The sequence below is a fragment of the Talpa occidentalis genome, unplaced genomic scaffold (genome assembly GCF_014898055.3).
Source record: "Talpa occidentalis isolate TD23 unplaced genomic scaffold, MPIMG_talOcc4v2.1 talOcc4.12, whole genome shotgun sequence".
NCBI lineage: Eukaryota > Metazoa > Chordata > Mammalia > Eulipotyphla > Talpidae > Talpa > Talpa occidentalis.
This window is the reverse complement of record NW_023601212.1, coordinates 89,685,978-89,699,488: the sequence shown is the minus strand read 5'-3', so window position 1 is coordinate 89,699,488 and position 13,511 is coordinate 89,685,978. Positions and strand designations below refer to the sequence as shown.

The 13,511-nt window shown below is 51.9% G+C and overlaps 1 protein-coding gene across 1 annotated transcript; it reads left to right on the top strand.

The window, feature by feature from the left end:
* Positions 1 to 2,509: 2,509 nt before the first annotated feature.
* PLK1 (polo like kinase 1) lies at positions 2,510 to 13,506 on the top strand. The gene is made up of 10 exons (XM_037507410.1): positions 2,510 to 3,000; positions 3,617 to 3,785; positions 5,091 to 5,235; positions 6,145 to 6,238; positions 7,184 to 7,403; positions 10,730 to 10,885; positions 12,139 to 12,216; positions 12,406 to 12,560; positions 12,659 to 12,841; positions 13,022 to 13,506. Exons 1-10 carry the CDS (start codon positions 2,608 to 2,610, stop codon positions 13,226 to 13,228), a joined length of 1,800 nt encoding a protein of 599 aa, XP_037363307.1. The 5' UTR covers positions 2,510 to 2,607; the 3' UTR covers positions 13,229 to 13,506.
* Positions 13,507 to 13,511: the final 5 nt, after the last annotated feature.

Sequence of the window (13,511 nt, the reverse complement as noted above, 5' to 3'; positions counted from 1 at the left end):
TCTCACCAGCCCCTATTTGAGAAGAGTTGCTCACTGTGCCTGAGCTGTGCAAACCATAGAGTCTGCAGAATACCTGCTTTCCTTCTGGGAACTGGAATTTTGGTGTGCACTAGGCAGAGCATGCCTATTTGACCAGTCCCCAGTAAAAACCCTGGACACCAAGTCTCTAATAAGCCTCCCTGGTAGGTTATATTTCATATGTGTTGTCCTAACTCATCACTGGAAGATTTAAGTGTGGCTGCACTGGGAGTGGAGTTGGGGAAGCTTGTTCCTGGTTTGGTCTGGACTTTGCCCCATATGCCTTTGTAGCCTTTTGCTGTAATAAATCATAGCTCTCAGTGAGTATTATGTGCAGATATATAATCAGTATATGCTGACTCATGTGAGTCTTCTAGCAAACCATCCAGCTTGGGGGAGTGGTCCGGAGTGGTCCTGGGGACCCCCCACACACACACTAGGGGGACATAGGAGCATTGGCTGTGTTCTTTTTGAAAGGTTCGGCGCGGTAAAGAAAAGGAGAGCCAGGCTACATTTCTCAAAGGGAGGGAAGCCGCGCACGTTGTTAGGGGGAAGCAGGGTTTTATAGGGTGAGGAGAGGTCAGGTGTGGGTAGTTGGGCTCGTATTGCGGGAAAAGTTTGTGGGGCAGGTAGAGGTTCTTTGTGAAGAGACTGTAGGGGGAGGGGGGAGGCTCATTGTCCTCCAGGCAGATATCCCCATTCCTGCCCCCCAGGTGGGCTTCCTGGTTGACTCCTGCATTCCAGCCCCCTGCATGGACCTTTCACTTTTTCTGTCTGGGTGCTGCTAACATGGGTGTGTTCAGTTTGTGAAATTTCACTGAGTTGTACAACTCATAGTTGTACATTATGCTCACTTTTTCTCTATGTAGATTCAACTTCAAGAAGAAAGATCAAACACCATGGGCATAGTAAATAATAATTTAATGAAACAACATCCTTCTTTCATCCAGCAAACATGTTAGCTAGGCATTGCACTAGGAGATTGGGACGTGGGTACGAAGGTGGTGGCATCCTTAACCTCAGTTAGTTGGGAAGCAGAGAAAGAGATGCTGACCACGTGGTTGATTTTTGCTGGGCTCTGTTGAACACACAGAACGCTACCATGCAGAAAGGGCTTCTAACTTGGGTATTTTGCCATTCAGGGATTAGCTGGGAATTCTGGCAAACTCGGGAAGTATGTAGGCATAGAGCTGCCAGCTGATGATTGTTCCCCTCCCCGCACCACTATGCGCACACACCAAAATCCACACATGAGCTCGCTTGATTTTTTTTTTTTAAGATTCTTTTTTTTTTTTTTTAAAGATTTATTTATTTATTTATACAAGCACTGGGTACAGTCAGAAGCGCGGGAGGGTGAGAGAATTCACCAGAGCCAGAGCGGGGAGCAGAGCAGGCAGAAGGACCGAAGTACACTGCTGAGGGGAGCAGCGGGCGGCAGGAGAGGTCCGCGCGCCATGCAGGAACCTCCTCTGATGGCCGGGGAGCAGCCGGGGATCGAACCGGCGCGGCAGAGGCCGCGGGCAGCTTCACAGCCCAGCGCTCAACCGCTGCGCCACCGGGGAGGTCCATGAGCTTGCTTGATTTTTAAGTGCCATAAATCCAAATTTTAGAGTGGGAGACCCAACAAAACCCCCCTGGAGGCCAAATTTCGTGGTGACCTACCAGTTGGCCAGGCATTCTGCCAAACAGCCATCTCTCCCTCCCCAAACAATAAAGGGCCCACTATTTTAGGTGCGGGGAAATACAGCCGGGAGCCAGTGAGGCAGCTTTCTTGCATGGGGGGTGCGGGGTGGGGGGCAGCTCTGTTTCCTTGTTTGTCTTCAGTATGCGTTGATTCAGCTGGACAGTCGTGTTGAAAGACAGATTCTGACTCCGGAGGTGGGCTGTAGGGCCCTGAATCTTGCCTTTCTAACAAGCTCCCAGGTGACGGTGATTCCGGTGGTCCCTGAGCCCTCCTTTGGGCCGCATTGCTCTAGGATCCAGAGGGGCTCAGGGCTAGTCGAAGGGAGGGGATAGGGGTTTTACCAGGAAGGTGCTTGGGCTTGGCCAGCCTCCTGTGCATGCTTCGATTTCAAGTTTATCGGGTAACTTGAAAGAATGACATGGAAGGCGGGAGCTGAAGCTCTTCCAAACTATCGCTGGGCGCTGCCAGGTCTCCGTTCTCGAAGTTTATATTCTAGAAGTGCGGTGGGTGGGGGCAGGAGTGGCGGGTGGAGTTAGGAAAGGCTTCCCGGGGGAGGTGGCGAGCGGACTGCGCGCTTCCCCGGCCGCGGAGGAAGGGCCGGTCCCAGAGCGCCCGGCCCGCCCGGGGGTCCCGGCCTCCCGCCGGCCTGGCTCCCCGGCCCCCCGAGCGCGCCGCCCGCGCCCCCGGGCCGGGGCTCGGGGCGGCCGGGGGAGGCGGCGCCGGGGCGCTCCCATGGTGCCGCGCGGCGGGCGGGTTTGGATTTTAAATCCCCGCGGCCAATCAGGGGCGCCCGGCTGCTGTAACGTTCCCGGCGCCGCGTTTGAATTCGGGAGGAGCGGAGAGCGGAGCCACCCTGCGCGGACCTGCCTGCGCGGCCCTGCTCGGCGGCTCCGCGTCCCGGCGACATGAGTGCGGCCGCGGCTGCGGGGAAGCTGGCGCGGGCGCCGGCCGAGCCCGGGAAGGTGGCGGCGCCCGGCGCCCCGGCGGCCGCCCCGCCGGCCAAGGAGATCCCGGAGGTCCTGGTGGACCCGCGCAGCCGGCGGCGCTACCTGCGCGGCCGCTTCCTCGGGAAGGGCGGCTTCGCCAAGTGCTTCGAGATCTCGGACGCCGACTCCAGGGAGGTGTTCGCGGGCAAGATCGTGCCCAAGTCGCTGCTGCTCAAGCCGCACCAGAAGGAGAAGATGTCCATGGAGATCTCCATCCACCGCAGCCTCGCGCACCAGCACGTCGTGGGCTTCCACGGCTTCTTCGAGGACAACGACTTCGTGTTCGTGGTGCTGGAGCTCTGCCGCCGGCGGGTGAGCGGCGGGCCGCGGCCGGGGCCGCCGGGGCCGGGGCGGGAAGCTCGGAGCCGGCGCTGCGGGGCAGGGAGGTGCCCGGGTGGAGGTGCCCGGCCCGGGGAGCGGTTCCCGTGCAGCGGCCCCGGAGCCCTGCGGCTGAGGATGGCGGCGCCCGGACGCCAGGTGTTGGGGCAGGGGGGTGCGGAGACGCGGGGCCGGGGCGCCCTGGAGATGGACGCTGGGGCTTCCGGCGTCGCCGGGAGCAGGCCCGGCCCGGGTGCTGCGCATCCGGAGCTTCCGCAGCGGGTCGGGAAGGGGTGGTGCGGGCGGCTTTGGGCGCTTCCGGGAGAGAGAGGGCTCTGGAAGGAATTTGCTGCTGCTGAGAGATCCTGGCAGGGGATAATGGGTGCGCAGAGCTTCCAGGGTGGGTCTGAGACGGGGTTCCAAGGTAAACGGCTGGGAAGGGGCCCAGTAGGAGAGGGGGGGCTGTGGGGGGCTGTGGCCAGGCTTCGGGGAGAGTCCAGATCCTGTCCCGGAGAAGGAATGGGAGGGAGGGCTGCTTTACCTAAAGGCCCCGGCCCCTCACCTTGCACCCAGCACGGAGCCCTCATTCCTCCCCTTCATCCCCTCCCAGTCTCTGCTGGAGCTGCACAAGCGGCGGAAAGCCCTGACCGAGCCCGAGGCCCGCTACTACCTGCGCCAGATCGTCCTTGGCTGCCAGTACCTGCACCGAAACAGGGTGATTCACCGAGACCTCAAGCTGGGTAACCTCTTCCTGAACGAGGATCTGGAGGTGAAAATAGGTGAGGTGCTGGGCTGCAGGGGCGCTCGACACACTGGAAGTGGGAATGAGAAGACTGGGAGAGAGGAAGTAGGAAGGAGATGAGGGAGGAAGAGAGGGCAGGAATTCTGGGCTGTTGTCTCTAGAACCCTTCAGTACAGACATTCAAAACAAAGAGCCACAAGCTGGTATCTGGCTGCAGATGCATTGGCGGGGTTGGGGTCGGGGAGCCTACACAATATTTTTCTGAAAAAGAATTTGAATTAGTTTCCATTTTGTAAATTGGGAGATTTGATGTGAAATTTTGGATTTGAAACTCCTTTTGAACAATTAAAAGCTCCAGCATTACAGCAAGGACAGTATTCCCCAGGGCAGCTCTTTGTTAACTGAAAAGCAGCTTTTGCTTAGATACCCTCTGGCTTGCTGCTGTCCTCCCTGTTATCCTCCATATCTTGCCAAGTAAGTCTTTCTTGATTTCTAAAGAAGTTTGAGTTTTGCTAACCCCGTCAATCCCCTTCTCAAAACATTGCCCTCCTGGAGCCTCCCTGGTGGCTCAGGGGGTTAAGACACAGCTCTATGAAGCTATCTGCAGCCACTGCAGCACGAGTTCGATCCCCAGCCAGGGAGGTGAACCGCACAGTGCAGCAGACCTCTCCTGTCTTGCCCACTGCTCCCCTCAGCAGTGTATTTCAGTACCTCTGCCTGTTCTACTCCCTACTCAGCCACTGGTGAATCCTCTCAACCCCTGCATCTCTGGCCAGCACCCCAGCTCTTCTGTGCATAAATAAATAAATCTTAAAAGAAAAACTGGGCCTTCCCGGTGGCCCAGCGGCTGAGCGTTGGGCTGCGAAGCTGCCCGCAGCCTCTGCAGCACCGGTTCGATCCCTGGCCACCGGGTGAGGGTCCCACATGGTGCGCAGACCTCTCCTGCCGCCCGCTGCTCCCCTCAGCAGTGTACTTCGGTCCTTCTGCCTGCTCTGCTCTCCGCTCTGGCTCTGGTGAATTCTCTCACCCTCCTGCGCTTCTGACTGTACCCAGTGCTTGTATAAATAAATAAATCTTCCCAAAAAAAAAAAGATTTTTAAAAAAAAAAACAAAACTGCCCTCCTTACCAGGGGAGAAAGATGAAGAGGGTCATGGCAAGGCACCTCCCTAGGGCCAGCATGGTGGAAGGATGGATTCCTGGGCAACTTTGCTGTGTGCAATGACTATAGGTTTGCAAACTCAAATGACCTTGGTTCTTGCTGGTAAAACATTGACAGCTGTCTGCATTGACAGATGACAGAGGCTAGCATCTGAGTACCCCCTCTTCCTCCCTCTGTCCCAGGGGATTTTGGACTGGCAACCAAAGTCGAATATGATGGGGAGCGGAAGAAGACTCTGTGTGGGACTCCTAATTACATAGCTCCCGAGGTGCTGAGCAAGAAAGGGCACAGTTTCGAGGTGGATGTGTGGTCCATTGGGTGCATCATGTAAGTTGGGAGTTGTCTCAGGACCCACCTGACCCCAGTAGGGTCCCTTTGGGACATCTTACCTGGTTGAGCTTATCCATGGACATTTCTGCTACTCCAGATGACAGATTGTCTAAAAACAAAGACTAATTTCCATCTCTTTCTCTACACTGGTATACCGTCTAGGATTCCTGCATCCTAGACAGTGGGTTCCAGGAAGGGGGGTAGAAGGTCTTCACAAATCTGCTCTAGCCTCTTGCTATCAAAGTGTGGCCACAGTCCAGCAGCATCAGCTGGGAGCTTGTCAGAAATGCAGAAGCTTTGGCTCTTGGGTGAGAATCTGGATTTTCACAAGAACCCTGGGATTATTCCTATGCACATTGATCTAGAAAGCAACACCAGGTGGGAGGGCCTGGCCGGGTACTGGAGCTGGCAGGAGGCAGTGTCTGTGGTTTGTCCAGATTGAGGCTGTCAGAGCGGACTGGGTGGTGGGCAGGGGCTTAGGCCTTTTCATGTGTTATGCTTTTTGTGTTATACTAATTGGTTTTATGTTGTTGCATGGGTATTGACATGTTAGAAATGGGTTGTAGCAGTGGCTCTCATACTTCTCTGCAGTGGAGCTTTTGCAAGTGAAAATGTACAGCTGCCTCTCTGGGAGTGGGTAGCTACCCCTTGAACCACTTTTTATAGGGGCTGGCAGCTTCTGGGGTCCTAGATAACTGCAGATAATAGTTGAAAAACCACTGGTCATCAAATCCTGACCTCATCGCTTGTATGCTACTGAGGGCTCATCAGGATCTGTGTCCTGGCTGGTGGGGTTGCTCTGTGGTCTTGGGGACTATCCGAAGGGACCCCAGCGTCAGAGTGAGTGTCCAGAGGATGCTCTCCTTCCATTCTGGTCCTGAGCTGAATCCCACCTTGTACTTACAGGTATACCTTGTTAGTGGGCAAACCTCCTTTTGAGACCTCGTGCCTGAAAGAGACCTACCTCCGGATCAAGAAGAATGAATACAGTATTCCCAAGGTGACCAGAAACACTTTTAAGTTTAAATTTACTTATTTATTTTTCCCTAAGAGCTTTTTGCTGAGTCCAGCTATATCCTGGGAACAGAGATGGGTCTGCCCCCTACCCCTCAGGTGGCCACAGCGGGTCTGTACCTGAAATTGCCTAGAGAACTTGACTTTTGTGTACAAAAGTATTTTTTTCCTGGGGACAAAATTTATAGATTGTCAAAGGTTGAATAGTCAATCCAAAAGACACGTAAAAAGCAAAAAAAAAAAAAAAGAGCGGGCGGGGGGAGGGTGGGTGGGAGTAGGGGGCAGGAGTAGAAGTGCTGCTTAGACTTGGGAAAGGGACTGTCTTGATTCCACTGGGCCCTGCCACATCCCCATCTATAAAATGGAGTATCTTGCAGAGTGCCTTGTGTGCAGTAAACGCTCACCCAGTATGAGCCACTGTGAGTCCACAACCACCAGCAGCAGTGCACTGAGAAACAAACAGCCCGTTGCTGCAGGAGCTTGGCACATAGCGCACAGCTACATTCCAGCTCGCAGTTGTCTTGCGCTAGGTTACAGCCCACTGAGTCTTCTCACTAGGACCCCAGGGTTGGGGTACCTGTCACTGTTATTAAAGGAAAGAACTGGGGTTGAGACCCTGGTTTATGACCTTGAAGCCTATGTTCTGTTCTCAGTGGCACCTGTAGTGATAACTTGAGTTACCTAATAGCAGATTCAAATGACTCAGACTAATCTTGTGAGTCTCAGAAGGAAGGAGAAATGAGCATTCTCACAAGTGAGGCTGGCACTGGGTGACTCAGTAAAGCCGACAGTGGGCAACTTGGCAGTGTTTATAGCCACTGAAGGTGGTGTAGGTGAGGCTGGGGGGCTGCGTGTGGGCTGGAGGCCTGCAGTTCCCTCCTGCACACTGGGCCTGTCCTGTCAAGCTGATGGCTTTCCTTCTCCACTCCAGCACATAAATCCTGTGGCCGCCTCCCTCATCCAGAAGATGCTACAGACAGACCCCACTGCCCGCCCAACCATTCACGAGCTGCTCAACGATGAGTTCTTTACTTCTGGCTACATCCCTGCCCGACTCCCCATTACCTGCCTCACCATTCCACCCAGGTTTTCAATTGCGCCCAGCAGTCTGGACCCCAGCAACCGGAAGCCTCTCACGGTCCTCAATAAAGGTAATAGAAGGGTCTGGGTGGACAGCAGACCTCAGACGAGTGGATGGAGTCGGACAGGCCCTGCTCCCTGAATTCCAGCCCCCATCCTCCCACAGCCAGATGCCTTCTTCCTGTGAGCCTGTCAGGAAAAACACTGGAGCAGACCCTGAGGTCAAGGAGAGAGAGTCTGAATGTCCCACCTTAGTATTTCTTATTTAAAAAACTCCTAACTGGATGGTTCATTGACAAATAAGAAAAATTTCAAATCTGCATTCAGAGCACAATGCAGTGAACCCCCACATTCCACCAGCTTCTGCAGTTACTAGGATTTTATCATGTGTCATCTCTCCTTTTTTGTTTCTTTCAAGTATTTTTTTTTTTTTTAAGATTTATTTATTTTTATACAAGAACCTGGGTACAGACCAGATGTGTGGGAGGGTGAGAGGATTCACCAGAGACAGAGCGGGGAACAGAAAAGGCAGACTGACGAAATACACCGCTGAGGGGAGCAGCGGGCGAGACAGGAGAGGTCTGTCATGCCATGTGGGACCCTCGTCGGCTGGCCGGCCGGGATCCAACCAGCACTGCAGAGGCTGCAGACAGCTTCACAGCACAGCGCTCAACCGCCAGAGCCACCAGGGGAGGCCCTATTTCAAGTATTTTTGAGGTTAATCCCAGGCATCCTGCCATTTCACCCTCATACACTTCAGTATGCATCTCTTTAAAAGGATGGGCATTTTTAAGCCACATGATGCTACTTAGGTTGTCCTTTCTAGGTCTCTTCACAGGACAGAATTTGGAGATTTGGGGGGTGGGGACATCGCTGAATTAATGCAGATATTTCTGATCCACTTTTTTTTTTTTTTTTTTTTTCATTTTATTTGGATATTTGAAACTTGAAAAAGTGTAAGAAAGACAAAAATCCGTAGCCTGTCACCCCTTTCCTCTATCAGTTAACATTTTTCGCACACTTCCTTGATCCTTCTCTTTTATTTTTTTCTTTCTCTGAACCATTTGAGGTTGTCTGCATCCTGGCTTTTACTGCTTTATACTTCAGTATATATTTCCTAAAAACAAAGATTCTTTTACATAACCATAGCACTTGATGCAGTTATCAAGTTCAGGATCATTAACACTGATACAATATTGTCTTAGAACAATCCTTTTCTTCACTGTGGAGTTATTTTTTTCTCTTGGTAATTTAAGTGCCTGATTCAAACATAATATTGTAGGGTTTTTACTTGTTTCACTTTATAATTGTGTTTCTTTTCTCTTTAACTGACAATCTTATTTCCTTACACTAATACACATACAATTTCCAGCATATGTAAATTTGTTCCTGCTATTTCCTGCTTTATTTTCTTGTATTTGTCCTTAGGATATATTTCACTAAGGATATATAGGTTTTTTTTTTTTTTTTTTTTTTAGAGGCATGTTTTATTTTATTTATTTATTTGTTTGTTCATTTGTTTTGTTTATACATGCACTGGGTACAGTCAGAAGCGCGGGAGGGTGAGAGAATTCGCCAGAGCCAGAGCAGGGAGCAGAACAGGCAGAAGGACCGAAGTACACTGCTGAGGGGAGCAGCGGGTGGCAGGAGAGGTCTGCGCACCATGTGGGACCCTCCTCCGGTGGCCAGGGAGCAGCCGGGAATCGAACCAGCGCCGCAGAGGCTGCGGGCAGCTTCGCAACCCAGCGCTCTACCGCTGCGCCACCGGGGAGGCCCAAGGATATATAGTTTTAAAAAAAGTTACTTGAAATACTTTCCTTTGTGTTGATATAGCACAATTTAATGCATAAGTTCATTTATTTCAGTTACAGTCCTTTCTTCCTTTGGGTTTTAATTTTTGACATTTCTTTTGATTGGTGATAATTTTGGTCACTTGCTGAACGTGGAATCTGCTGGATTTCTCCACTGCAGGGTCATTTCCCCCTTTGTATTTGATAATTCATAACCCTTGCCAGGAGCCACTGGGAGAGGCTCCTGCTTCTCCTCAAACGTTTGCCTACCGGTTAAGCATCCATGGTTGATCTTGCAATTATTATTGGGGTCCTGATGGTGAGTCTTCCCCTTCCACCCTCCTGCATATCTTCTCTGGAATTCTTCTGTAAAGAAGAGCTTTTGCTTCTCTCCCACATGTTTATTGGGTTATTTATGTCAGTATGGACTTGCAAATTTATTATTTGAGCTTTTAAGGATTGCTCTTATTCTTTTGGTTTTTCATTTTTGAACACATATACTTGTTTAAAAAAATTTTCCCAAAAGTAGGGAGAGCTATATGGTGAAGCCCTGTGTGTTTGTGACCCATTTTTGATAGCTAGCATTTGCCACACTTGTTTTTATCAATTCCGCTCCCCATCTTTTATTGCTAGTCTTTAAGGAAATTCCTAAATGTCTTATTTCGCCCTTGAATCCTTATCACAGCATAGTTTTTTTTAATTGAAAATGCTGATCTTGAAATATTTTAAGAAAAATTTTATTATACAAGGAATTAGTACATGTTGGTGGGGAAAGAATTAAACCTTTAAGCATAAAATAAAAATCAACAGTGTTTATGCCACCAAATACAACCAATGTTAACATTTCAATGTGTCTTTTTTTTTTTTTTTTTTTATACAAGCACTGGGTACAGTCAGAAGCGCGGGAGGGTGAGAGAATTCACCAGAGCCAGAGTGGGGAACAGAACAGGCAGACTGACGAAATACACTGCTGAGGGGAGCAGCGGGCGCGGCAGAAGAGATCTGTCGCGCCATGGGGGACCCTTGCCGGCAGCCAGGGATCAAACCAGTGCTGCAGAGGCTGCTGGCAGCTTCGCAGCCCAGTGCTCAACCCCTGTGCCACCAGGGGAGGCCCTCAATGTGTGTCTTTTCAGACTCTCTTTGGAGATATATTTGTGTGTCTGTGTGTACATAGCATTTTAGGTTGGAAAATTATGTTAGGTTTTTTTTATCTTGCTGATAAGCTATGATTTACTAGATATGGAAGATGTTCTTTATTCTTTGCTTGAAGTTGGGCAGCTCCCCACTGCTGTTGCCTTCAAACTGTCCTTTCTGAATGAGCAGTGGTGGCCTGCAAGGCCCAGTGTTGGTCAGAAGCCTGAAGCTCTGTGGCTGTATGGCCATGAGGCTTTCCTACAGGGTGTGGCCTGGCCCTGGAGGTACCAGTGAGTATCATGCTCCTGTCACATGAGCGTGGCAGCTGTTGCTCTAATAACCTGGCACTGACTCAGTTTACCCAAGGCAATGGTAGCTGACAGTTCTTCTCTGGAGAGAAGAGCAGCTAAGGGAATGTGGTCCTCATCTTCCTTTTGTGCCCAGCTAATGACAGTGTCTCATCTTCTTCCTAGGCACGGAGAACCCCATACCCGACCGTCCTCGGGAAAAAGAGGAACCTGTGGTCCGGGAGAACAACGAGGCTGTTGACTGCCACCTGGGCGACATGCTGCAGCAGCTACACAGTGTCAACGCCTCCAAGCCCTCAGAGCGGGGGCTGGTAAGGCAAGGTGGGTGCTGGGGGCCCTGGAGTGGGGTGGCTGGCGCTTGGCCGGGGCATCTGGTAAAGGCAGATACCAGCAGAGTGCTGGTGGTTTGTCCAGGCCCCTGAGTCTATGGTATTTTTAGTCCCCCATTTCCTGTAAGATTAAGTTCAAATGAGTGAGCTTGCCATGCAAGGGCCCTCCACCGCCTGGCCCCTGCCTTTTTCTGGTAGTATGTTGCACACTAAGAAACCCAGCATTGGGGTTTTTGCTTGAGTTGTTCCCTTCTAGAAAGCACTTCCACCAGATAACTGCATGGCACACAGTCTCTCCTCCTTCAAATGTCTGCCCCATTGTCATCTCAGGAGCATTTTTCTGCCCACCCACTCCTAGCATTTCTCAGCCCCATCACCTGCTTTCTCTTTCTCCATAATACTTGTCTCTGACATATTCTCAAGTTTCCCTGTTACATTTGTAGGGGATTATTGCATGCACTGGACATTTTGATGTATTTTATTTTTTTTTTATTTTTATTTATTTTTTTTTTTTATAGAGGCATGCTTTATTTGTTTGCTGGTTGGTTTGTTTGTTTTGTTTATACATGCACTGGGTACAGTCAGAAGCGCGGGAGGGTGAGAGAATCCACCAGAGCCAGAGCGGGGAGCAGAGCAGGCAGAAGGACCGAAGTACACTGCTGAGGGGAGCAGCGGGCGGCAGGAGAGGTCTGCGCGCCATGTGGGACCCTCCTCCGGTGGCCGGGGAGCAGCCGGGGATCGAACCGGCGCCGCAGAGGCCGCGCACAGCTTCGCAACCCAGCGCTCAACCGCTGCGCCACCGGGGAGGCCCATTTTGATGTATTTTAATTGTCTCCTTCTCACAAGTTTGAATCACTCAAAACTGGAAAACTAGATAATCTCTGACTCTCACCAGGTAGAAGTAACTTCAATATTTGGCCCATATTTAGTTTGATTGGTTTCTGTTCCTGTAACTAGAAAACAAGCTCCTCGTAGGCTGGGTTTTGGTCCTTGCTCACTGGACTATGCTGGTGCCTGGCACACAGTAGGCCGTTGATAAATGGTTCGACTGAATGAGTGTATGAATGAATGGGACAGAACTTGGTGCTGTGCTGCAACTTTCTGCTTAAATATCTATCCTGCTGCTTTTCTGAGCTTGTTGGTGGCAGAGCTCTGTCCTCCGTGGCCCCAGCTCTGTTGACTAAGCCTCTCTGTGAACCGGTGGAGAAGAGGCAGGTCCTAACTAATCTTCTGTTTCTGTCTCAGAGGAGGCTGAGGATCCCGCCTGCATCCCCATCTTCTGGGTCAGCAAGTGGGTGGACTATTCAGACAAGTACGGCCTCGGTAGGTGTCTTCCAGAATTGTCGGGTGGCTCTGGGTCAGCCTAGTGTTTGGCAGGCTCTTGCCTTTCCTGGCTCCCAGGTCCTTTTCTCTCACCACTCTCCTGTCTCCATGCTAGGCCTCCCAGTTCTGGTTCCCAATGCCCCCCTGCTCCCTACTCCCCCTTTCTGAGATCTCCTCCCCTACCACTAGGTTATCAGCTGTGTGACAACAGCGTGGGGGTTCTCTTCAACGACTCCACACGCCTCATCCTCTACAATGACGGGGACAGCCTGCAGTACATAGAGCGCGATGGCACCGAGTCCTACCTCACAGTCAGTGCCCACCCCAACTCCTTGATGAAGAAGGTGTGTGCTGGCCTCCCATGGGGCTGGCTGGGAGGGAGGCCCAGGCCCGGGGTAGGAGGACAGACTCTGACTCAGACCCTCCCCTACTTTCCAACCAGATCACCCTCCTTAAGTATTTCCGCAACTACATGAGTGAACACTTGCTGAAGGCAGGTGCCAACATCACGCCCCGGGAAGGCGATGAGCTGGCCCGCCTGCCCTACCTGCGGACATGGTTCCGCACCCGCAGCGCCATCATCCTGCACCTCAGTAACGGCTGCGTGCAGATCAACTTCTTCCAGGTGAGCCCTTGGTGAACTGGAGCTGGGGTGTCTGTGGTCAGAAGGCCCACTGAGTTGGGTGGGGCAGGGAGGTGCAGGACCTTTGCAGCAGGAAGGGGATGAAATGGGGTAACCCCCCCATCAGCTGGGATCTTCAAGCCACTGATCAGCCTCCATCTGGCCACCCCTTTCCCCTCATAGGACCACACCAAACTCATCCTGTGCCCACTGATGGCGGCCGTGACCTACATTGATGAGAAGCGGAACTTCCACACGTACCGCCTGAGCCTCCTGGAGGAGTTTGGCTGCTCCAAAGAGCTGGCCCACCGGCTCCGCTACGCCCGCACCATGGTGGACAAGCTGCTGAGCTCACGCTCAGCCACCAACCGCCTCAAGGCCTCCTCGTAGCCCTCCCTGCCCTCTGGACTGGTGCCCCTCCTTACCCCCACAGTACCTTGGCCCATCTGATTAACTCCAAGGTGCTGCTTTTTGTCATGGGCCCCTAGCCCTAGTGGCTGGGCGAGAGCCTCATCGTCCCTGCAGGTGGGGGTTGCTGTATAAGTTATTTTTATACATGTTTGGTGTGGGTTCCACGGCCTCTTTCTCTCAACCCCACCATATGAATTGTACAGAATGTTGCTATTGAATCCGGGACTGTCCTTTCTTGCCTTTGCACACATTAAACACGTGA